The sequence below is a fragment of the Antedon mediterranea genome, chromosome 4, assembly GCF_964355755.1.
Source record: "Antedon mediterranea chromosome 4, ecAntMedi1.1, whole genome shotgun sequence".
NCBI lineage: Eukaryota > Metazoa > Echinodermata > Crinoidea > Comatulida > Antedonidae > Antedon > Antedon mediterranea.
The window spans coordinates 15038748-15063705 of NC_092673.1; the positions used below are offsets into that span (position 1 = coordinate 15038748).

Here is a 24958-nt window from a genome sequence, read left to right on the forward strand (position 1 = left end):
ACCTGGCTTTTGATTGGTTCTTGCGCATATCCCATGTGACTCTAGATTTGTAATTGAGGATCTGGTGTGTGTGTGTGTGCGCTTTTAGGATCGTCGGAGAGAAAACAACGAAGACGACGACGAAATAACGTGAGTGCAGCACCAGTTTTAGTGCAGCGAGTAGGCCTACGTTTTTTCTGCAGCTGTATAAGATTCTTATTTACAAAAAAAACATGGAGGAACCTAGAGTAATAGCAACCCGTGGACTGAAACAAGCGAATTTCTCTGTTGGAGAGAAAATTTTGTGTTATGAACCAGATGTATCAAAGGCGAGAGTGCTTTATGAATCAAAAGTAAGTATCAGAAACACAAAATAATTGTGGCTAGGGCCTAGCGAGGCCCTGGCTGGTTAGTGTTTTATCTCTGTGTTTTGCGGGGGAGAAAGGTTGTAGTAGTAGTATAGTACACTACACACTTACTTTAATGAGCGTTTGGCATGTCCACTTTTATTGTCCATAATTTGTAAAAGTTTACTTATTACAGAAATTAGCATAAATGTATGTAAAGAAAATAAACGATAATATTTCGGCATTTCAGCAAGCAAGTAAAGTACAACATTCATTCAAGCAAGCAGGTACTAGGGCCTAGCTTAGTTAGGCTATCCTATCCTATGCTTACAGACAGACAAAAATGTTTTGTGATGTGCACTGGTTTTCTACTACTAGGCCTAGCCTAGACTCAATAAATTAATATCATTGTATTTTTTCTTGCACTGTTATTTTGTATCACTACAAATTACAATTAACTCATATTTTTTTAAGATGATGGATTGATGAATGTTGTATAATATAAATATGATTGATGAGACTTACATATTTAATTACGATTTTGTTTTCATAGCCAGGATTAAAGTTGGTTATATTTGCAAAGAATTAATGATTCAAAAGGATTACTTTGTAATTTCTGTCAACAACCTTAGGCCTATTTTATTGGTGTACTGACTGCATATTTACAAATAGTGCAGCAGGAAAGATTGCTACAGTACTACACCACTTTTAATACTTACTAGGCCTAATACTAGTAGTAGGCCTAACCCATGATGATAGATATACTACTGTCCAAAGCTCAAAGTAAATCATCATAGTCATACAGTATGCAGAATAAACTTTTTTTTAAACTTGGTTTTCCTAAGAATAATTATTTTTAATGCGCAGCCTTAATTATAAAGATGTATTGTCCCCCAAAAACATGAAAAATGAAGATTAATTAAATCAGACTTTGAATATGCTATTTTGTAGTTTTAATAAAATGAATCACTTCCGTAGAAACAAATGGAAACAAGTAATGTTTTCACTTATAAAATGGCACAATAAATGGTTAAATTCAACCAAAAACCCATTGGCTGGCAGCCAATTTGACAATTTTTTTGCTTTAAATTACTGTTTTTTCAGGTAAATACATTTTCTTTCGATCCAATTTTTGGTCAAAGTGGATAAATATTATGTTACATTAAAATGACATATTCAACAAAAAATTTGTTAATAATTATTTTTCAGGGGGACAATACATCTCTAACTAAAACATCGCTCTCAGTCAATACATTTAACACTTTTTTAAAGACAGTTTTTATGTAAATATATAATATTTATATATTTATACTTTCAGCTTCTGCTGCTTTTTGTATATGTTTTTTTATACCGAAATAAATAAATAAAAATAAACTAACCAGACTTGTTCACTGCTGTGTACATAAAGATTTAACATTCAGTTTCTTTAAGTACACCAAAAGCCCAGTTAATGCTAAAGATTCAGGACAGACAATAAAGCAGTATATTGACACAATTATTAGTACTATAGCAGCATTAGTACTAACATAAAACTCATTCTCACTGTCTTGGACTACAGTATGTCATCTCAAATGAACATTACATCTTTTAAGAATAAATTTACGAATAATTATTAATGGATACTTGCTGACAATTTATGAAATAGTGTTTTTCATAATTACCAAATTTATAATTATTATATTGTATAAAGGAATTATTGAGTCATAGTGGCCTAGGTCGTTTTTGTTTTTCCTGACCTGTTTTTATTGGGTTTTGTTTTGGTCAAATAAATAAATGAAATGAAATACATTTTGTTTTAAAGATATTGGATGTTGATTGGACAAGAGATGAAAAGGGAAAGAGAGTGCCAGAATATCTTGTCCATTTTAATGGTTGGAACTCCAGGTAAGATAATATAATTTATATATTATAACTTTTCAGTCATTTTTTTGCTATTAATTATGCTTTTATTGTTATACAGTAACCTGTTTTGTTGTAGATATTTGGTTTGGGAATCTGTTTTGAATTTTATACTAAAATTGTATATTATATTATTATTAGTAGGCCTATAACTGTTTTTAGAAGCACTAGCTTATCTTGACAATATTGATAAAATTATGCCACATAGTATATAATTATATATTCCGACCATACAGGTAAGGATATAACATTAAAAACAAAATATTCTTTCTATTTTGCTAGTTTTAAAGTGTCATCTGTAAATGGTTAATTGTAAACAGATATCCAGGATTAGATCCTTCTCATTGGTTAAATTGTTAGTTACCATTTCAACAATTGCATCACATTACATTCAACCATTAAAATATTATTTTTAATATTAAAATTAATTTTGTTCTTTCTTCGGATTTTATGTTAGCATATTGTTGTACTTGTTCATGAGACAATTACAGAAGTCACAATTTTTTTAATCTATGTATAAACAATGGATAATAAACTAATTTAAAAGTACTTGTAATTCCTATATTCTATGAATGACTGGATTTCAGTATGCATAGATTTTCTTTCCATGTTAGTACATTAATTCTGCATCTTCTATTTTATAGGAATAAATTAGTATACTGTTTTTGCTCAATGTAATTGTAGTTCGTAATAGAACATATAATGTATAAAAAATCTAATGGATTCAATTTTGATGACAGTTGGGATCGATGGGCTCCTGAAGAGTATGTACTTAAACACACTGAAGAGAATATAGACTTACAAAGAAGGTTGCAGGAAGATGCTAAAGACAAATTGTAAGTTTCTTTTTAAAAAAAACACTTACTCTGGTTTTCTTGAAAGTTAGGTTTTTGAATACATTTTAAATCGTTTTTAAAATAGTAGTGAGCTTTATGCAAGGATTTCTTAAGTAGTCAAAACATGAGCGATAATATTTCTCTAGTATGAATAAACATTATGCAGTATCGTGTCTTCTGATAGCAACCTTCATCCCATGGGATACTGTATAACTTCTCCTGACTACACAGGCTTGCACTACTGTATACATACAGTATACTTTTTCACGCCTTTCTGTCAGCCAGTTGTTCGGTTGATATGTTGGTGTCTTAGCTTTCCATATATATACGGTATATTTTTGGAAGCGTAAATGCTCATTTAAGAAAAATACCGTATTTTATATACTGTATTTTCCCCACCAAATTTGTGGATAAAATACGGAATTTGTAAATTTATACCATATTTTTGGTACACTTTTCTGCTGCCAATTAAAAATACAGTATATTTTGATTTTCTGTAAGCTTTTTACACATGGATGGATAATAATCTACAGTATAGTCAACGAAAGTAAAGAACAACATCACAACATTTGCAAATAATCTGTTACAAATAATTCAGGAAAATTAAAAAGGAACAAACAGGGAAAAATTTCATTTTTGAAATTTTGTTTAGCAAAATTGCTAATCAAACTGATTTTTGAGTCAAGAAACATAGTTTTGTATTGTATTTTTTGCTACACAATTTTAGAAATGTGTAGCAATATTGTTGTTTTGTATAGCTTTTTGCTATGCTACACTGGCGAAATTATTCCCTGAAAAACAGGACACCGTAATTGTATACCTTATTTTGAGGATATGCAGCAGAAACAGGCCCCAAGTGAACACCTACCTTACTTGAATTGTGTAAAAAAAAAATTGGATTTTAGGTTTAAAGGCGTAACAGCTATGAGCGCTCACTGGCTAAACCCAGGGGCCCTAGTGCTTAAGGGCATGCTACTACCCAGCATTGGAAAGCCCCTTAGGAGTGCTAAGCCTTGCTTCCTGCGTTACGCCACTGTTTAGGTTGTAAACATAATACAGTCGACTCCGCCTAAGTCGAATCTAATGGGACCGGTATAAAAATTCGAGTTACGCGAACTTCGACTTACAGATTTGCCAAAAAAATGCTAGGCCTAGGTTCACTCACTAGCTGCGCTATGGCTAGGCCTATTGTGGACCCTGCCCTGTCGCGATCGCGGCCCACGCGATGAGCCTTCTTGAATTGAATTTGCTTAGCTAGCTAGCTAGGCCTAATAAATGCTAAGCCTCTTTATCGACAATGATAAACTGTATTTTTCCGAAACAATACAAAAACGTATAATAAATACATTTCGGTTCTTATTCGAAATCGGTATCTATTGTTTATTGCCATCTGTCTAGCACAAAATAGGTACCCACAAAACGCCGCTCAAGTTCTCAACTCTGAAACAACTCATACTATACACTATACACTAGCGCGAGTTGTAGGACGCCGCCTATACTATACAACCTGCTTGAGAGAACCGATATGGTCCCACATTTTCCCCTCTGTTGTTTGTTTATCGAATTACGTACGTTTCATCGGCTTTTTTAACGCGTTGTTGCCGCGTAATTTGTGACTTCGACTTATACAATATAAATCACTAAAGAATGTGTGTATTCGGACCGCAAAAAGACGTCGACTTAGACGAATTTCGACTTAGAAATATTCGACTTCGAAATAAAAATTACACAGTAATGTATAGGAAAGAATTGGGACTTTCCTAAAAATTCGACTTTCGCGATTTTTCGACTTACGCGAATTCGACTTAGGCGGAGTCGACTGTAATAGAATATAGCATTGACTTTGTATTGTAATGATCCAATGTAATGAACATCATTGCCTGCAGTCATATAAAGGAAGCTAGATTAGAAAAGATGTGGTTTAAAAAAATTGATATACAATACATACAATAATAATAAAGTTCATTATCCTTCAAGTAATGTTGTTGTCACGTTTAGACCAGGATTCAATCAACATGACATGGTTTTTTTTTTCTATTAAAAAATAATTAATTCTGTATGGTTTGCTTGGTCAGCTACTGCAATGGCTATTTCATAAATCATGCACATTATAATATAATATGAGTCAATGTACAGTAGGTAGTTCACTGAGACCACAAACATTCATTGAAGAAATGAAGTTTTACTGGCTGAGGTTAAATTTCAATCCCAGAGCTATAAAAAAAAGGTAATACCTTAATTGAAATAACTTAAATTACGGTATTGTTTGCTTTAGCAAATAGTATGCCTTGGATCAAGGCAATCAGAATATTGTATTGTACTTAAATTGGGTTTTTGTACAGTATAGTAGTACATCACAAGAATGGATGAAAACTGTTTTCACAACTCTTTTCCAAAATAAAATGGTATGGTGTACCAAAAAAAAAAATACATATCCCACCACATTACTGTGTGATACATAGTGCAAATGTACTATACATACTGTAGATCTGACAGGACCATGTGTGTGGTTGGTTCTGTGAATTTTAAAGTTTTATCGTGGGAAAAAAAAACATTCTTAGAAAAATTGATTTTTAGAAATGGGCCCTGTTTCTGCTGCCAAATAAATACCGTATTTAATACGTACCGTAACGGTATTTTTTGACAGCGGAAACGGCGCTCATAAGTAAAATACCGTATTTTGTATACCAAATTTGTGGATAAAACACGGTATTCTAAAATTTATACCGTATTTTCTGTAACCATTTCTGCTGCCAATAAAAAATACCATATTTTTTTTTACCTGCGACATGAGGTCAACATCATGTTTTTATTTTCTGTCGCTGTCAGCTGTTTTACACACGTGTATAGATATATTCGGTGAAAATGTGGAGCAAAGAAGTCACAGTATTTACTACATAATCTGTGTAGGAGGGAGGGGAAGCTAAAATGTCAGGTCAACTAAAAGGTAATAAAAGGGACAATCCCATTTAAAGACATTTCTAAAAAAATATAGCAGGAGTACGTAATAGACGTCTCTCCAAAGCAAGTAAACTTAAGGCTGAAGAGCTTGCGAAAGCAGTACAACATTGCAAAAGACAATAACTCGGGGAGGGAACAAATTACTTGTCCCCATTTCGATGTCTTCTGTGCTCTCACAACATCTCTATCACTAGGACTAGGCTGTTAAAAGTGAGGCGTAAAACTTCCTTTTAATTATCGATCAAATAAATGAATGACAATTTGGGTAAAAAGGATGAATTTTAACACGACCACCCAAGAAGTATTGTTAGCAGAAACGGGGTACTAAAAAATATGGTATAAAAAATACCTTATTTTATACCATATTTTGAGCAGTTGCAGCAGAAACAGGCCCATGGATACACGATATATGGGCCTATGTCGCCCTTTGGAACAGTTTTACTTTAATCGCTTAATTTAATGCTGCTCTGAAAACTCCTCTTTTCTCTATTAAGTTTTCCACTTTCCATTTCTTTGGGTTTAAGCGAAATGAAGCTTTGCATAATGCTCTATTCATAAGCCCCATTTATTATTATTATTAATTACATTTTTGTGTAAAAGTAGCATTACTTGCATAGAATTCTCATAAAATACTTTGATATTTAAACATCCTACAAATTTGCTTTGTTTTTAACTCTGGTCTATCCCTGCTAAATTAATAATTTATGATCCAACTTATCCAGAGGAGGTCCTGTAAGTTTCATAAACACATCTTTACATTGTAGTCTAACCTCTATCATCATCTTTCCACTTGGTTGCTTATAGAAACCATTACTATCGGGCTAATTAGTTACAGAAGTCAGTGAACCTAATATCATGAATTGTGGATTGAATCCGCCAGATCTGTTAATAACAAAATCCTGATTGTCTAATTGGTTTGGCTTAGTCTCAGTTTAATAGTGGATAGTACTGTAAACGATATCTTGTCCAGTTTAAAGATAAACAATGAACATGTGTTTACTATAGTTCTTATCACTAAAGACAACTTTACTAAAGGTAGTAGAGCTGTTTTAGAGCTCTGCATACTGTATCACCGAATAAACTGTTTATTTCAAAAAGTAAAATTTTTAGATCGACAACATTTCTGCTAAATTTGTACTCCCAAATAACTGTTTGAATTTGTGTTGAAGGAGGTTAGTAAGTTATTTAGACATAGCAACTTGAAATAGGATGACTTGACACAGTCCTAACTGCAGATTAAATTGTTATTGTTTCACCCCACAATAGGTAACACACAGTGGAATTTGAAATAGGTTTAACTACAATGATGACTTTTTACATTACAGTCCTACTGTAGGTTCTGTTTTTATCATTTCACCCCACAATAGGTAACACTTAGTTTACTATACAGTACTTACTGGCAATAGAATTAAACGTTTTTATATACTGAACTCCATTATTTAAAAAAGGCCCATTACTTCCGCAAGAGTGAACCTTACAAAATGAAATTTTGTTGTTGTTAGCCATTTTGCTAAATACAATGCAGTACAGTTTAGACTCAAACAGTACTCCAGGCATTTACACCAGCTTCACATATTGTGTGTGTTTTTATAATAAAACAAGCTAATATTTTTGGTATTTTTCTAGAGCGATATTACTTTTTTATCACCAGACCAGACTGTTCATAACTATTCATGCTGAGTTTAGACGTGCCATTTTATACAATCACAAAACAAACTCAAGGACACATTTTATTTTTGATTTTCCCTTTTTTCAATAAACTACTACACAGGTCCTGTTTCGGGTGTCACGAAACCTAAGACCATGAAAGATAAGACCCCCTAAGACCTAAGATCACGAAAGCTAAGATCCAAGAACTAAGATTACAAATTCTAAGATATACAGTACTACAGCTTAAAAACAATACTTGTTTATCCATACATAATTTTAAACATAGTAGGTTTCATTTATTACCATAAATATAATTAAATACTACCGCAAAACATAGATAAACTCGCGTTATTTTCGCCCGTTGAGTAAACTCCCTCCCGCCGTCCCCGCAGTCAAGTACACGGAAAATGATGACGGTGGTACGTTGGTACGTTCCCACATGAGGGCGTGGTTGCGGACGGGTTCATTATAATACAGGGTGTTCTAGGAACTTTTCACTTTCGTATCTAAGCCCTCCCTCTGGAGAGCACGGGCTATTGTCGGTTTATACAGGTAAGCTAGCACTCATAGACTACTAACACCACTACTGGTTTGTGTATTTTTTTTTTACAACAAACAAACTTGACGGGTTGTTTGTTGGTATATATTTACTCCATTGTGTTGGTTCAGAGGATGTTTTTCTTTCGCACACTGCCTTTCTTGTATTTTGACTCCAAATTTGTTAACTAACTTTATCCTGAATACCACACTTTAAAATTAGGACTTATAAGTACTTTCAGAAGGAGAAACACATAAAAACAAATAAATAAATCCTTTGAATAAATTGATGATTTTACAGACGTGTTTCTTTGTATACTGTAACTCCTCCCATGCTCAATGTTTTTGTTTCTATGGAGCGCCAAAAGAGCAACAATAATAGTACAAATATAAAAACAGAAAGAAAACGAAACAAAAAAACTTATTATCATGATTTTTAAATTAAAATTTATTTGCGAGTATTTATTTCTTCGTACTAGCATGATTATACTATTATCATTACAATTTTAATTTTACATTGCTCCATCCACACTGTAGATGGACTCCACAGAGTTTTCAGCCCTCTATATAATTTTTGCTCTTTTGACGTATCATAGAAACAAAAACATTGAACATGGGGTAGGCCTACTGTACTGTAGGCTAGTCATGCGAAATTTGCAAACAGTATTTTTGCGAGAAAAATGTCTGTAAAATAATCAATTTAAAAATGTATTTGTTACTTTTTATGTGATTCTTTTTCATAAAAGTGCTAATTCTAAGGTTTTTGCATGAGAAATTTGTAACAGAGAGCTCCAGTGAGTGATGCCCGCCCTCATAAGGGCGGATGTATACATACTAAATAAGACTTGATTTAATAGATATTATACATGTCACATTAAATAAAATTATGATAATAGTTTTTGCAATTGTAAACTATTTTATAATACATATTTATTAACAAACTAGTGTACATTCACTTTTACAGACAATTATTTACTAACATGCTAAGTTAGTTCACAAAAAAGGCCTAACACAGCAACACCAAAAATCAACAAATCGTTACTCAGCACGGCCTATTCTTTACCATTGCCGTGTACTACTCTACGTGGTGTTCAGAATAAATGTTGGGAGTTAAAATACAAGGCAGGTGCGAAAGATAAATATTTGTAATCTTAGTTCTTGGGTCTTAGCTTTCGTGATCTTAGGTCTTAGGTGGTCTTAGCTTTCGTGGTCTTAGCAAAGAATATATATCACAAGAATGAGTATTCCGCGATTTTTGCATGAGAAATTTGTAACAGAGAGCTCCAGTGAGTGATGCCCGCCCTCATAAGGGCGGATGTATACATACTAAATAAGACTTGATTTAATAGATATTATACATGTCACATTAAATAAAATTATGATAATAGTTTTTGCAATTGTAAACTATTTTATAATACATATTTATTAACAAACTAGTGTACATTCACTTTTACAGACAATTATTTACTAACATGCTAAGTTAGTTCACAAAAAAGGCCTAACACAGCAACACCAAAAATCAACAAATCGTTACTCAGCACAGCCTATTCTTTACCATTGCCGTGTACTACTCTACGCCCGTTAAATTAAGTATTGTTTTTATGATATAAATTAGTATAATTAAAATACATGTTATTAATAGGACAAAATGTTAAATGTCATTAACATTTATTTGTTTTACCAGAAACAAGTTAAATATAGGAATATTATTAACTATCCTTCGTGAAAACGCGTAAACACCGGTTGATAAAGCAAACTTTTTACAATGCAGTTTTTACTAAATAAATTGCATAAAACGAACAATTAAATATCCAAATAGTATTTAACATGATGTTGGCATGTAGTTAATAACATTTTTTATCATGAAAATACTACCGGTGGTCTAGCTTTTGATTATTGAAACCGTCACAAAAAGTTGTATACATCCCAGATACATCCACACTTATGGCGGCGCACTACCACATCATGGACAATATTGCTGTTACAGGGAAAATCGCGGATTACTCATTCTTGTGATATATATTCTTTGGTCTTAGGTTTTGTGACACCCGTCCTGTTTCTGATGCATAAAAATAACTGGTTAAAAACGGTGTGAATAGATTTACCCCAAAACAGTGGTAACATAAAGAACATCATACAGTACACTAGCTATAGGCCTAGTCTTGTGTACTATTTGCTACATTAGTTGTTGTCTTTCTTTTTTAGCAGAATCCATTATTACAAATTGGGAAAGACCTGGTATTTTTGTTGAAAAGTTGTCTTGCTTTCACGATCAAATGAAAGTTGGTGCATCACAGAAGCAAAACAAAAATATTAATCTGCACGCAATGCATCCTGGTATTTACAGCGGGCTGCTTAAATGATTAGAATCAACTTATTTTTCACATTTTTACCGTTTAAACTTAAAGACAAAACAATTATTGATAGGCCCCATATATATTTATTTTTACCTAAAACGCAGTTTGTGACATTTAATTTGATCACAAAAAAAACGTAAGGAAAGTGTCTTTAACTATCAGTATTGACCATTCAGATGATAGAACACACATTTGATAATAAAGTTATAATAATCTAAAAAGCTTTACATGATACAAAGTACAAACATTGTACTGTAACCTGTTTTAATTTGAACTTGTAATGTAATAATCCACCAGAGATGATATAGCCTAGAGTAAACCTGCTTTGTTTTCAAATTATTCTTAATTACATCGGATTTAATATTCCTATATCAAATTAATGCATCATTTGCTGATTTCACAAACACATTCAGTCTTATTTTCGTCGTTAAAAAAAATGTTGATGTGAGTGTTCGTGGTTTGTACTACGTGATCATGAGACAATACACTCAGTACTTGAAACTAGTTTCCTAGAATTCATAAAACAAATATATAATGTTGTGTGTGTACAGCAAGATGTGTTTGTTGTCTTTGCTGGTAACAATTCTGCTGGTTTTGTTTAGACTCCAACAAATTCTAATTTTATTGATGTTGGTATTCTGTATTTTGCCCACATATTTGTGGCAAAGTATTTCTGTACCTTAAAAACATAAAATAGCCATTGTTGTGGATGTGTTGATTGATTTCTCTTCTTAATAAGAATTGAATACTATAGTCTCTTTATCTGCGAAGCCAAAAAATACTGTATACTATTATTAAGGCAATGTGAAAAAAAGTCCACTCCCTACCTCCGAATATAGCACCAGCGATTTTAAATTATTTTTTACTTGCTGATCAACTTGAACGACAGAATTAACTGTGAAAGTCCCATTTGAAAACTTACTTTATAAACATACCATAACACACAAAACATAACATTTTGTCCATTCTGAAATTAACTGGTTTCAAATCCTGTTTCAAAGCTATTTTTATCAAAAGACTACTCAGATTTTGTCTATATGGTCTCAATTTACAAGCATTTGGATAAAGTCAATAAACATATATCATAACCCACAAAACATAACATTTTGTCCATATGGCTACTGTAAGTGGTAGATATACAATTAACAGAAAAACCTTCTCACTTTTTTAAAAAAAGGACGATTGACAATTTATTTTTTTTAAGTGGCCTAATATTAATAATGTTACTATTGAGATTCAGATTTGTATAATTGTTTCTTATACAAATTCAGGTAAGACTTTAATTACAAAAATACAATACTGTAGATATAAAAACGTAAACATTAAAAATATACAGATAAAGCCTGGATAAAGCAATTAAAATAAGTTCAGAATAAAGTTATTCTTCATTCATTCATTTACTGACATTATACACATGAATAAGTAAGGTAGGGATGGATGACAATATTATTATTAATGATTTGTTCTGCATATCAAACATTAACAAAACAATGGTTTTTATGAATTAACCTCATATTTATTAAAATGTATTTTAAATTGGCATGCTGTGTGAAACCTCATTCATGTTCATTTTAAAATCATATTATTGGTACCTCATGGTAATGACAAGCTGCTTCATTCAAAACACTATACAAAGAGCTAGATGATTAATGAATGAATGCTATTAGATGTAGGTTCGTTGAACCTTTGTCTAACCACAGACTTCAGCATAAGGTCCAGTGCTTAGATTACAATGTGGTTTGACCTTTGCAGGAAGTAGAGTAATGTTGGGGTCGTTGGCATGCATACAATGATTGGATAGTGACCGAATTGTTAATGATAAATTTCCATAATTTGTTTCTTGAGTATAAATATCAAATATTCATCTAATGTACTGTATTGAGTTTGTGATTGCTTTCATTCGTAGACATCTCGCTTTATAAAGATGATTTACTCGTTAATTATTCAATATCCGTTAATTCATGTTGTGTTATAAATAAGATCATTGGCACTATAAATTATCAATGGTTGTATCTACAGGTTTTTTACCCTTTAACTTGGAATAAACCACATTCTTTTTTAATTTGTCTAATATTCTGATAATGAAGATATTCTTTAAAAAATATATCAGTCACAGTTTCTATTGTCAATTATTCAATGTTAATTTTAAATGAATAATTGTTTCCAATATTTTTTAAAGTGTATTTGTAATATATAATTTGTAATTGATGATTGTTTTTATCTTTCAGGAAAAAGAAGAAAAAGCCTTCTCTAAAGGAAAAGGTTGATGCAGCTAGAACTCCTGTTGAAGAAGAAGGTAACTGTGTATTTTAATTACAGTATTTATTTGACGCAAAATACTGTAATCCCATATGTAGCTGTCCATTAGCAACATCTCCTAATCGTGTTTACATTATATTAGTTTTTCTTATTTCATTTCTAAAGACGATGAAAGAAAATGTTACTAGTATATGAGACCAAAAGAGATGGTTTGACAAAATTTACTGTAAATACTCTGCTCATTTGTAAGCGATACAGTCAAATTAGAGCGGCACCTCATAACAGGCCTTGTTGTATCTTGTAACTTCAATATTTGCATATAATTTTGCTTTATATACAAAGACTATTATTTTGTCACACACTTCCTGGAATGTAAACTGTAAATGTATTTCCTGCCTAGTAAAAAAAGTGTGTTGTTTTATTCAAAGTGTTTGCTAGTCTTTGTTATTTCTGTCTGATCATCGTACTCTGCTTCTATTCTCATTGTCTGTACAACCTGCATTTTTTTTATCGTCAGTTGTAACCTTTAGATCATATACCTTTGTACAGTGTTTCACATCGGGAATACATATTTACATTTTTTTCTATCGTTATTTAAAATTATGTGTAAAACACCAATAAAAGGTAAAATATGAATATAAAATTATAACAAATAATTGTAAAACATTCAATTAATTTAAAAAAAGTTACTGTACTGTTCAAATATTCACTGGATTTGTACATAAAACGCATTTTAAATTTACAGGAGAAAATTTAACATGAATAATGGGTTTACAAAGAAAATACTATGTATGGACAAGGAAATTAAAGTAAAATTTAATTTAATAAATTAATGGGTCATATATCCATCTCATTTTACCCCCCAAAAAAGACATTTTTAAACCCTACATCCTTCAATTTTGGTGAAATTTGGGGTATGGATAATTTAAAACGAGTAAAACTCAATTTCACTTTTTTAAACTACAATACAAAAAATGAAAGGGTTTTGTTTTTTATTTTAATAATAATGAAAAATTAAAATTGAGATATTCTGATAATTTCCACAAAATTAAAAAATGTACAGCAGTTTCTTTTTACTTTGATTTTATATTTTATAGAAGGACATATGGAGACAGACTATACCAGTTCAGTTAGTGATGAAGAAAGCAGTGTAAGTACATTGATTAATGTTTAAAAAAAATATTTTTACCAGTTTTCTATTAAATCTCTAAAAATGATACAGTCAACTCCCCAATACCGGACACCTTTGGGCTGGCCTAATATGTCTTGTTTTCTGGAAAGTCTGGTATTTGGAATGTGTTTCTAATGGTAACCATGATTTTGGGACATTTTGGAGCTCAAGAAAAGTCTGGTATAGGGAGAGTTGACTGTATTCAATTGTAATTTCACTATTATATTATCAGTATTTATCAAAAAATTATCATTTAACAAAAATGAACATAATTTGAGTACAAATTAATGTGTGTTTTTTGTTTTGGTTTAACAACAGGATTCTAGCAGTGATGAAGAAGACAAAGAAGTACCCATTGTCATCCCACCAGCACTAATATCAAAACTAGAAGAAGATTGTTATACAATCAATTGTAAACATAAGGTGAGGCAGGAGTATTTAAGAGTCCCCCAGTGGATGGTGTTTGTTTGTTTGTTTTATCTTTATACTGGGTAACCTCTTCAGTCAAAGACTGATCTCCCAGAGGGCCCAGTTGGTGATCAGTGGCTGTGATGTACTAATACACCGGGGTAACCCCCTACTCGTCTCGAAAGATGTACTAGGTTCTTTAAAGTGCACACGAGCAAGTTGTGTACACTGGACCTACGGTTTATAGTCCTTATCCGATAAGACTCGTTCTACCACCAGAACCATGGAGTGAGTGAGCCTCGAACCCCTGCCGATGTTATGGCTACGTGATTACGGTTCCACTGCCATAACCGCTCGGCCACTCACTCACCTGGGAGACTTGCTGATCCTCACATCCACAGTATGGACTTTGACCCCCATTCTACTTTACTGCTGACAAAATAATTAGTGTTATCAATGTTGTTGCAAAGGTATATTTAAAACAATTGAAACTATGCCTAGAGCTACCCTTTGCAATACCATTGTTGTAGTGTAATAATAGTAATATCCTGGATGTATAAGATGCTAAATGTTTTGAAACCGTTAAGCGCTGTACATATTATTACCCAATCAGAATAGAAACAGACTCTCATAATGCAACTAGTGATCAATAATTGATAAAGTGTCCAGTATTTACAGGAATCTGTAGCTACTACTAATACCAATAATAATGATAATACAGCATTTGGTTGTATTTCAGGGTACCTACGTTACAGTACAGTATCATTGCCGTTATCAAAATAACATAAAACTACCTATCAATATAATTTTATCTTTCTGTTCTTTCAGTTAGTTAAGCTACCGTGTACACCGTCGGTGCTGACCATTTTGGAAGATTACATTAAATACTTTGCTGAGTCAATAGATAAGCAAGCTAAGCATGTACCAGTTACGTATGTGACATCCAGTGGAGTACAAAGAGAATTCCAACAACCACCACCTCCAACAAATAAGTATGATATTTATATTTCTTTTGATCAAAATAACTATACTTCAACCTTAAGAATAGTCATATTCTTCTAAATTTAATAAATTTCATATAATTTTCATCTAAAAAACATTTTCATAGACAACCTTATGTCAACTACAGATAACATAGTTGAACTGATCCCTGGCACTAGAACAATTTAAGTTCAAGTTCAAATTTACTGTCGAATACATCATGCAAATTTATATTTCAAGGTTAAAAAACATGATTAAAATATTTACAAGCAAAACATACAATAATACTAATAATAATACAATATTAAAATTATGAAATTGCACTATGATCAAGTTTTAAAAACACAGAACACTTATCGTTTAAATTGTATTATATAATATATAAACTATATAGTCTAATTGCACATGGAAAAAATGTCTTCTTGAAGATCTTGCTTGATGTTTTCTGTCACTCCATCTATTGTTGAATAAGTATGTACCCACCCTCTTCTAAGTGCTTCATATTATTACCCCAGTTTTACCTGTACCAGGTGAACATTTGTACACCTGGGTGGAGAGAGGCAAACGTAATTAAAGTATCTTGCCTAAGGATACAAGCAAACAACTCGCGATCAATAGTCCAATGTCCAACACACTGCGCCACATGCCCTCCAATGAAATGTGAAAATAGGTGTAAACTGTGTAGAGAAATAATGTATTTAATCCATGCTTCTGTTTTACTTAAAGTGTTCGACTATGTAGAGAAGTTATGGATGGTTTACGAGTGATGTTTGACTTCATGTTACCAGCATGTCTGCTGTACTTACCAGAGAAGAAACAGTATGAAGTGGTGGTTGCTAAAAAGAAAGTGACAACTCAGGAAAACACTCAAACCAAAGCAGATGACAGTGTGTAAGGATTTCTTGAATAAAGTTTAGCAGTTGTTTTTTTCCCTCTTTTGATGTTTGTGGGAGTGGGAGGAAATAAAGCTTGACCTATAATTAAACATGTCATGATGAGCAATTATGCTTGTGGTACACCACAGAAATAGTTTTGAATAGATGTTTTGATCATTGTTATGTTAACATCCTGTCCTTGATATTGTATGTGCACAGAATTAGAAGGAAATAAGAGAAGGAAAAATGAAAATTTAAAGATTGATTGATTGATTGGAGAGACTCGCAATTTGGCGATAGTTGTCTTTGACAGCTCTTGTCTCTCCTCAGTGCTCCCTTTTTATATATCAGTGAAAGAATAAATAAATAATCTAGAACCACAATCATTTTCAGCTTGTGTTTCCACTGGTTAGACAGTTATGTTGATTTTTATCTCTTTAGATCTCAAACAACGACAACTCAGACAAAGGCACGTAAAAGAAGTCGGAAGTCGTCATCAGGTAGTATATCACCACCAGTTCTTGAGCCTCAGGTATCACCGTCATTTGATGTTGCCACACCAGAAGAAACCGAGACAACACGGCGTATTACAAGACGATTGTCCAGTAGTGGAAACATAGGAAGCCCTGCAACTTTGCATTCTGAGACAAAGAAGAAAGACAACACATCGCAAAATGTAAAGTCGTCATCCAGCGGAGATCAAAGTCCTCACAAGAAAGGACGGTCAAGTCGACATTCATCAAGGCTAGCTCCACATACCTCATGTCCACCAGATATCAGTCAGGACAAACTTCCGACAGCCACAAACCAACCACCTGCACAGCTTCCACTGCAGACAGAAGATGTTGAACCTAAGCATGCCTCTACTTGTTCCAGGACCAAGAAAGAAATACGCAATGCTAAGCATATTCTGGAAACAGCATGTTTTATGCTTGTACCAGAGAATGCTAGCCTTGATGGCTGTGTACTACCATCTAAGATGTATGGAATGCACCATCTTCTAAGGTTATTTGGTAAGTTTTGGCATACAGTGTTTAAGTAGAAAATTTCAGAAAGACATTTACCTGCTTGATGACAGAGTGGAAACCATGGTTATCATAATGACGGAAATAAAGTTATTGAACATTTTATTTTAATAGTTAAACTACCAGAGTTATTGGGCAAGATGGACATTCCACCAAAAAAACTGAAACCCTTACAAAAACATCTGGACATATTTCTCAGGTAAGTTTTAAGATAGTCACCGTCAGATTATTATGATTAACAAGGCCAGATGTCTTAAGTAATGTTTAACCCTTCTTTTAGGGAACCTCTATTAATGGGCCACTTTCCTGTAGAACATACCAGGGAAAATATACATTTTAAATCTACAGCTAACCGCTACTCAGAGACACCCCTATTTATTAAGGAAAGATTTCTGGAAGCTGTCTTTAATAGAATTCTACTGTAGTAATATACAGTATACATCTGAGCAGAGCTCCCAAATGCAAAGCTACTGCGTAGTAGTTTACAATAATCATAATCCTGAAACATATATTATCACGATTTGTATTCATGATTGTAAATCAATCATTGTTATCTATCATAGGTATTTAGCATCGACCAAACGTATAGAAGTGTTGTTTAACAAGGAAGCATATGTAGACTGGGCATCAGGATTCTAGACCTCAGTGCATATTGACTTGGCAACAGAAATCAGCGTATTTGGCTGAGCACAAGATTCTAAACCTCAGCTTGTATTGGCTGAGCACAAGATTCTAAACCTCAGCTTGTATTGGCTGAGCACAAGATTCTAAACCTCAGCTTCGGTTGGCTGAGCACAAGATTCTAAACCTCAGCTTGCGGTAACTGAGCACAAGATTCTAAACCTCAGCTTGTATTGGCTGAGCACAAGATTCTAAACCTCAGCTTGCGTTGGCTGAGCACATTATTCTAAACCTCTGCTCATGTTGACTGAGCACAGTATTTTAAACCTCCGCTCATATTGACTGAACACAAGGTTCTAAACCTCATCTTGTGTTAGGCAGCAAATGTTTCTAGGCCTCTGTAAATATTGACTGAACACTAAGGTTCTAAACAACCTTTCATATGGCAGGATTTTATACTACATGTTGACTGGTTGGCAGGGTCTTGTAAACATGGAGTACTGTACTGTACTTTGGTATTCATGGACATGTTAGAGCAATTGTCTCTATTTCTTGAAAACAAATGATAAAAACAAAAATCACAGTTACATTTATTATGCTTTTTAATAATGTTTACACTTTTTAAAGTTTGCTCAATCATGCTAAATCTGGGTTTTAGGTTGGTTTTGGTATTGCATTGGTAACACATCTTTTGATAATGCAGCCTAATCGTATATTAAGCCTAAAAATAAGTTATATATTAGTATAATCAAACACCCACCCTTAATGTTTTCCAGTGAAAATCTGGTTTTCACAATCTATTTTAAATTGTATCAACATATTTGGGAGCTTAAGAAAAGTTGATTTTATGAGAGTAGATTATATTGATATTCACATTTCTTGTAATATTTTATGTGCCAAAAGTTTTTTAAATTTGATATTCTGCTGAATTGCTATTACACTTGCCAAATTAATATAAACTGTATAACTGTGAAGGTCCCACAGCACCAAGATGGTAAACATGATCATTAACTGAAAGCTCCAGTAATCTCGTATGGAATTGTTTTCTTTCGTTTATGTGAACTTAAATTTGTCACCTATTTATAGATAAGTTATTTTTATACCAGGTTGTCTAGAGTTAGTATTTCGGCAAACAAGAACAATTTATTTTTAAGATGTTTGAAAAATCAATTGTACTTTTTATTTTGAAAAATATTTTTATTTAGATAATGTTTCTGCTGACATTGTAAAGAAATTTAGCAATTTGTAGAATTGGTTATGTAGTAGACTGATTGTAATTTAAATACATTAATTAGTTTTGTACTTTCGGTGAAAGTGTTAACTATTAAAATCACTCTGTTATAGTGAGGTAGACAGCAAGGTGTTGTCATTAAGAAAAGATTTATCTTTATAAATGAAATAATTCACCTTTACTTAAAAATTTAAAGAATATACTCTGTACATACAACATCTTATGTGTATCATGTGTGGTGCCTGGTATCATGTAAGGTTAGATTAAGGGTTAGGTTATAATAGATGGTACTAGGAAATACATGTAAAACACATGTGATGCTGTGTTACTATACTGGCCAAATCTAGGCCAAATTGACCGCATGGAAATCATGTGCTGAGATTTTGTACAATGGTATGAGAAGTACATTTTTTAGAAAATAATCTGCAGATCAAGCTCCTCAAATCCTTACTGTATATATGCAAGCAGTGGAAGGTGCTTATTGTTACCAGTTGAATATGCCTAGTGACTTCGTAGATTTAAATGCTTCTGCTTTTGAAATCATGGTTTAAAGTTTAAACAATATGCTTTTGAAATCATGGTATAAAGTTTAAACAATGTTTGTTTTTGGAAATATACTATAGTATATATAATGTATGATTAAATAATTTAAAAACTAAAGTTTTACATCAATATGTAATACAATATGTTTGTCCACACTACATAGTGTGGGTGTATTGTATTTTTTATTTGTGTAAACTCGAACAGAATATATTTTTGAAAATATGAAAATTATCTAAAATATTAATAAAATAAGAATGATAGTGTTATATTAAAATGTCCCACCGATCTTTCAATTGAAAAAAAAATTGTTGATTTGTATAAATTTAGGAAAGGATATGCAAATTATGTGTAGCTGTTCAGAATATCGTCACTGTCATTTAATGTCACTGGCAACTGCTTCAATGCATGTTTAACTTGCTTTTATGTAACCATAGATGATGTGACTTAATATGTACCCATTTAAAAAGATGTAAAAATGAATGAGAATTTTTAATTAAAATTACAATCATAACTTTAAACAAGATTTGTATTGTGTTCCTTTTACTGTGAAATTAGTAAAGCAGTACTAGTACAGTAAACTAATAGTAATAGACATTGATGCACCAGCCAAAGACGTGTAAAAAACATTGTATGTTTTCTTTCCCACCATTGCGTTTGTGTATTTTTTATTATGTTGCATCCGTCAACCTTATAAATAGTTCTTGTTTTTTTCAAAAATTACTTCACGTCAATAAGCATCAAGACCCATCAGTAAATAACCTACCAAATCAGTTTGAGAATCTTCAAGTTTAATTTCTTCATCATTTCATCAACAAGATTATTGTTGTTGTAAAGGGCGCTGAATGGGATTTGTAGATTTAATTGTCGCGCGTAGGTACGCATGTGGCGGATGGGATGTTACGTTTTTTACATGTAGCTCATAACAAAAAAGTTTGGAGCGCCCCCAATAACATAGTTTTTCAAAACACAAGAACAAGAAGACAACACACATCACACACAAGCAGCAGCTCTCATTCGATTCTAGTATACGGCTCCAGAGTTTGCAGGTAAATAACTTGTTGGTAACTTGGTTATTAATGATAAACTGTAAGTTACACGAATACATTATAATCAATTGGTTATGTTATATTATCCATGTAGGCCTATTGTATCACTAGGCCTAGGCCTATATGATAATTTGATTTAAAACGTTATCAAGCTTGGTCCCACCGGGATGCAGAAGTAAGAAGAGTATCGGTATGTGTTTGTTGTTTAGATAGAGAGTAGGCCTATGCGGATGTGGTTACGCACTTTTTTTTACAGAGGTGAGGTAGTTTAGGTCATAATAAATACTACAGTTCCACTGGGCCTAGGCCTACCATTACCATCATCACTAAGGTTGGGGCTATGCAATATTAACTAGTCTAGGCCTACCTAGCTAAGTACTTATAATTGTTAACAATCTCTACTTCCTTTACTTTAATTAATGTATACTGTCAGACCAATTATGTTTTCGAAAATCAATCCTTATTTCTTTCGTTTTATTTATGTTTAGGCCTAGGCCTAGTTCAAGAAAATAAGAAATACGCCGTGGCTAACGATACGGTACCGTATTCTAACTTCTGTTTACTAAAGGTACGGTAATATTGCATTACGTCATAATCAGCCAATGGGGTGCTGGTACGTGTGTGACGTCATCGTATAAGGACTTGGGATTTTTTTTCATATCGCGTCTCTGTTGTTCAGTATTTTCAGTATTTATTGGTACTCACTTTCGAATCAGTGGCACACACCTTTCGGTAGTGCGTCCATACAAATATAAACAACAACATAGAAAAGGTAAAGGATGATAAAACTTACATAATTAACTTACATTGAAAAAAAAACAAAAACAAAAACAAAAACAGATGTACAGTAGTAATTGCACACTTGTTGTTTGTGTAGAGAATTCCTATCGGCGACGCCAGGCTGCGTGGGTGTGTGTGCGCTGCAGATGAGGGTTTTATTTTTATTCCAAATGGCCTATTTAGGCCTATAATATAGGCAAATATATACAAATATTATTTGTTTACAATGGTGACCATAAACAACAAGCAAATGCGGACAATAAAGAGGCCCTCAAATACTATGATTTAGACAGTAGCCCCAGGGCTAACGAGTCACAGAAATCAGCGCACACATGCAGCTGGCCCCAGCCTGGCATCGCTTTCCCTACACAAACAAACTCATATAATGAGGTTATAGTAGTAGGCGTAGTAAGTAGGCCTAGCCTAGGCCTCTTTTGAAACGGTTTTCTGTATTTTTTGGTTGATCACTGTTTTCGCGATATGAAAAAAATCCACAAAGTCCTTATACGATGACGTCACACACGTACCAGCACCCCATTGGCTGGTTATGACGTAATGCAATTTTACCGTACCTTTAGTAAACAGAAGTTAGAATACAGTACCGTATCTTTAGCCACGGCGTAAAAAATATGATTTATCTACCGATAGGATTGGGCCGATTAGAATGCATTTGCCAACATTCTTCTTTTACATCTTTCACAACATTATAGAGTTTAGGTAATTTAACCGATTGTAATGTAGTATTTAGTAGGATATTTTAATATCGACTGTACTGTAGTATTTAGGATGTTTTAATTCCGATTGTATTGTAGTATTTAAGATTTTCTAATTTCGAATCCGATTGTACTAAAATTTGAAGTGTTTAAATCCAGATAGGAATAACATAGGCCTAGTATTTAATATGCTTTACTTTTGATTATACTGTAGTGTTTAGTTTATTTTTTATATAATAAGTAAGTATACCTACTTATATAGTTTTTATTTATTTATTTATTCATAGGAATCACCTTTATATCTGTGTCACACATTTATCAGTTAATGGTGCATCCAATTTACAGACAAAATTACAAATAACATAAGCCACAAAGTTCTAAATACTAATACATAACATCAAAACAAAATGTAAACTAATTAATTAATTAGATGTGTATGAAAATACATAATATGTAAATTGTACAATATATATAACTACAAAAATAAAAACAGAACAACAAAAATACAGGATAGGCCTAATAAATAAATAAAACTTACAGATACATCCTCATAGAGATGTCTGTAGCTTGTTTACTATAAAAGTATAATCAATTAGTTGAGAGAGGTAATGCTGATAACATTGTAGATCTAGTAACCCATGCTTTCATTAAATATTTTTTACAATAAAAATCAAGGATTTTTCCTAATGTTCATTTTCAGTGAATAAATTGTCTAGCATAAAGTGGTGTTTTAATTCCTGAGATCTACAATAAAAATTATCCCAGTACATACTTAATTATTGTCTAACAGAGTTTAATGAAGGACATTTAAATAAAAAATGGTTTACTGTTTTCGTTAGTACTACACATCTTACATAATCCTTGACCCTCAAGATCTAGAGAGTTTGATTTTGCTTTAAATTTTAAATTGATACTCTTAAAATTAGTTTTATCTAAAACACATATTGTTCAAGGTTTGGAGTTCCTTTATACATAGTATATTCCGTTAACGTTGTTTTGGATGGAATTTCGTTTTGCATTTGGGCCTTTAAAAACCACTCGTTATGATCAACTTGTTTTATTATTTTTCCTAAATGGCTTTTCCAGTTAGTAGATGGTTCTTTATTAAATTTGTCTATGTAATTTGTTTTATTTAAAATGTCTTTAGTTAATATAGTAATATTGTTACAAAATCTTGGCATTCCCTAACACAGTACCTAATAATAACATGCCTTATATTAAAAAGTATATGCATTGCTAGTTTTTGATGTTTTGTATTGTTCCTTGTAGTTTGTACTGTACGTTACATAACAGAACAATTGTATTGTCTTCCCATTCAATAGACACCCTTCTATACATAAAACATAATACACCACACCCCTAGCATAATAATGGTATAGTCCATATAAGTTGAGATGGCCGAAAACGGCACCTGATCCTAAAGAGTCTATTGCGAAAAAAATATTATTATTATATTAATATTATTAATAGAATATTGTGTTATTTTAATAATTAATATTTTATATTATTATTGTTCTTTTCATTTTCTAGTCAAAAAAATAACTAACAAACATTTGTTACAAAGTCACATAAGAGAAAAGAAAAAAAAATGTCTCCAAAGGTTTTTTACTGTCAATCACACAGTATGTATTCTTATACTAATTTCTAAGAAGTACATTACTAATAAAATATGTCATTCAATTCGTTACATTTTATTTCAATTTGTTAGAGGGGAAAGTTTAAAGTTGCATTATGATAATGAGATGTCTTATCCTGTTGGCCATCACGTTATTGGTATTTAGTGAAGTCTCGTCAACAAACACAAATAATAATGGTGACATAACTTGGGCGTCATTGCCAGAAGGCCAAGAATACAGCGAAGAAAAGTTTGATGGGGACCGGTTTCCATTAGATACTACTTGGAATTCAATAGATGGTTTCTTGAAATTCATATCACCTGGTGACCCACCATATGGTATGTATTCTAGTATTATTTTCTATTACTTTTTTATTTCCTGACATCAGTTTTAAATATAATCTCGATTATCTTTTATTGAAACATTGTTAAAAAAAAATTCTGTTACAACTTGCATAGTATTTTATTAAATTAATCAGTATTTTTTCATTTTTAATTGATCAATAGTATTTTAAAATGCTTTGGAACATACACAGAATGCTAATAATTGTTATTTAATTGTATAGTAAATTTATATAATTTTAAAATTTCTAACTAGGAAAGCACTTGGTACAGTATAATTATGAATGTTTTGATATGTTTATAGTGGTTACCATAGAAATGATTGAATGTGTGATAACCATAGTTTTCCAGTCTTTAATGTCATAATATCTGCCATTCTACATATAACTATATTACTTACAATCACAATTGAACTTGTTTGTTATAAACTTTTGTAAAACTTGTATTCTTGTCTGAATTGTTACTAATACTGGTACTGACTGCAATATTTAAATACATTTTAATAGTGGACTCGTACTGTAAGTTAACAAATCTAGCTATTATATATTGACAAATTGTTACTGTATAAAATTCAAGTTCGATTTTATACTAATTTGGACAGCTGCTATTTGAACTGCACAATGCTACCTAAATCATGGTGATTTCATGCAATGTACAATTGTTGAATTGTTTTCTTTATTTAAATAGAAGGACATTTCTATAGAATCTATTATTGATTTGCAAATTGATTTGTTTAAAAGGTATGGTTGTTTTGTGCAACCATGACGACTCAGATGACACTT

The 24958-nt window shown here is 32.2% G+C and overlaps 2 protein-coding genes across 11 annotated transcripts in view; both read left to right on the forward strand.

Moving 5' to 3' along the window:
• Positions 1-87: 87 nt before the first annotated feature.
• Positions 88-20274, forward strand: LOC140046746 (MSL complex subunit 3-like). Of its 2 annotated transcripts, XM_072091455.1 has the most exons (11): positions 88-332; positions 2128-2210; positions 2966-3061; positions 12795-12862; positions 13923-13975; positions 14315-14419; positions 15233-15396; positions 16112-16276; positions 16702-17273; positions 17400-17484; positions 17849-20274. In XM_072091455.1, exons 1-11 carry the CDS (start codon positions 213-215, stop codon positions 17922-17924), a joined length of 1587 nt encoding a protein of 528 aa, XP_071947556.1. In that variant the 5' UTR covers positions 88-212; the 3' UTR covers positions 17925-20274. The 2 variants fall into 2 exon arrangements, with proteins under 2 accessions (XP_071947556.1, XP_071947557.1); XM_072091456.1 differs by lacking the exons at positions 88-332; positions 2128-2210; positions 2966-3061 and adding an exon at positions 12567-12585.
• Positions 20275-20627: 353 nt separating this feature from the next.
• The window catches only part of LOC140046740 (prominin-1-A-like), a 53824-nt gene continuing 49493 nt past the window's right edge, over positions 20628-24958 (forward strand). For 8 of the 9 annotated variants that reach the window (XR_011844833.1, XR_011844831.1, XR_011844834.1 and 5 more), the window contains exons 1-2: positions 20628-20726; positions 23928-24173. Coding sequence is in view for 4 of the 9 variants with exons in the window: in XM_072091447.1 (XP_071947548.1) it covers positions 23951-24173 (223 nt within the window). In the remaining 5 variants the exon portion in view is untranslated. Of the gene's footprint in view, positions 20767-23927; positions 24174-24958 lie in introns of all 9 variants that reach the window. The other variant, XR_011844832.1, reaches the window with a different exon arrangement.

What these genes read in the sequence shown, in the direction of transcription:
- LOC140046746 (XM_072091455.1), top strand. Translation starts at nt 213, where the DNA reads ATGGAGGAACCTAGAGTAATAGCAACCCGTGGACTGAAACAAGCGAAT. An exon ending in AACTCCTGTTGAAGAAGAAG is followed by an intron (nt 12,863 to 13,922) that starts GTAACTGTGTAT and finishes TATATTTTATAG; the next exon opens with AAGGACATATGGAGACAGAC. An exon ending in ACCAAAGCAGATGACAGTGT is followed by an intron (nt 16,277 to 16,701) that starts GTAAGGATTTCT and finishes TTATCTCTTTAG; the next exon opens with ATCTCAAACAACGACAACTC.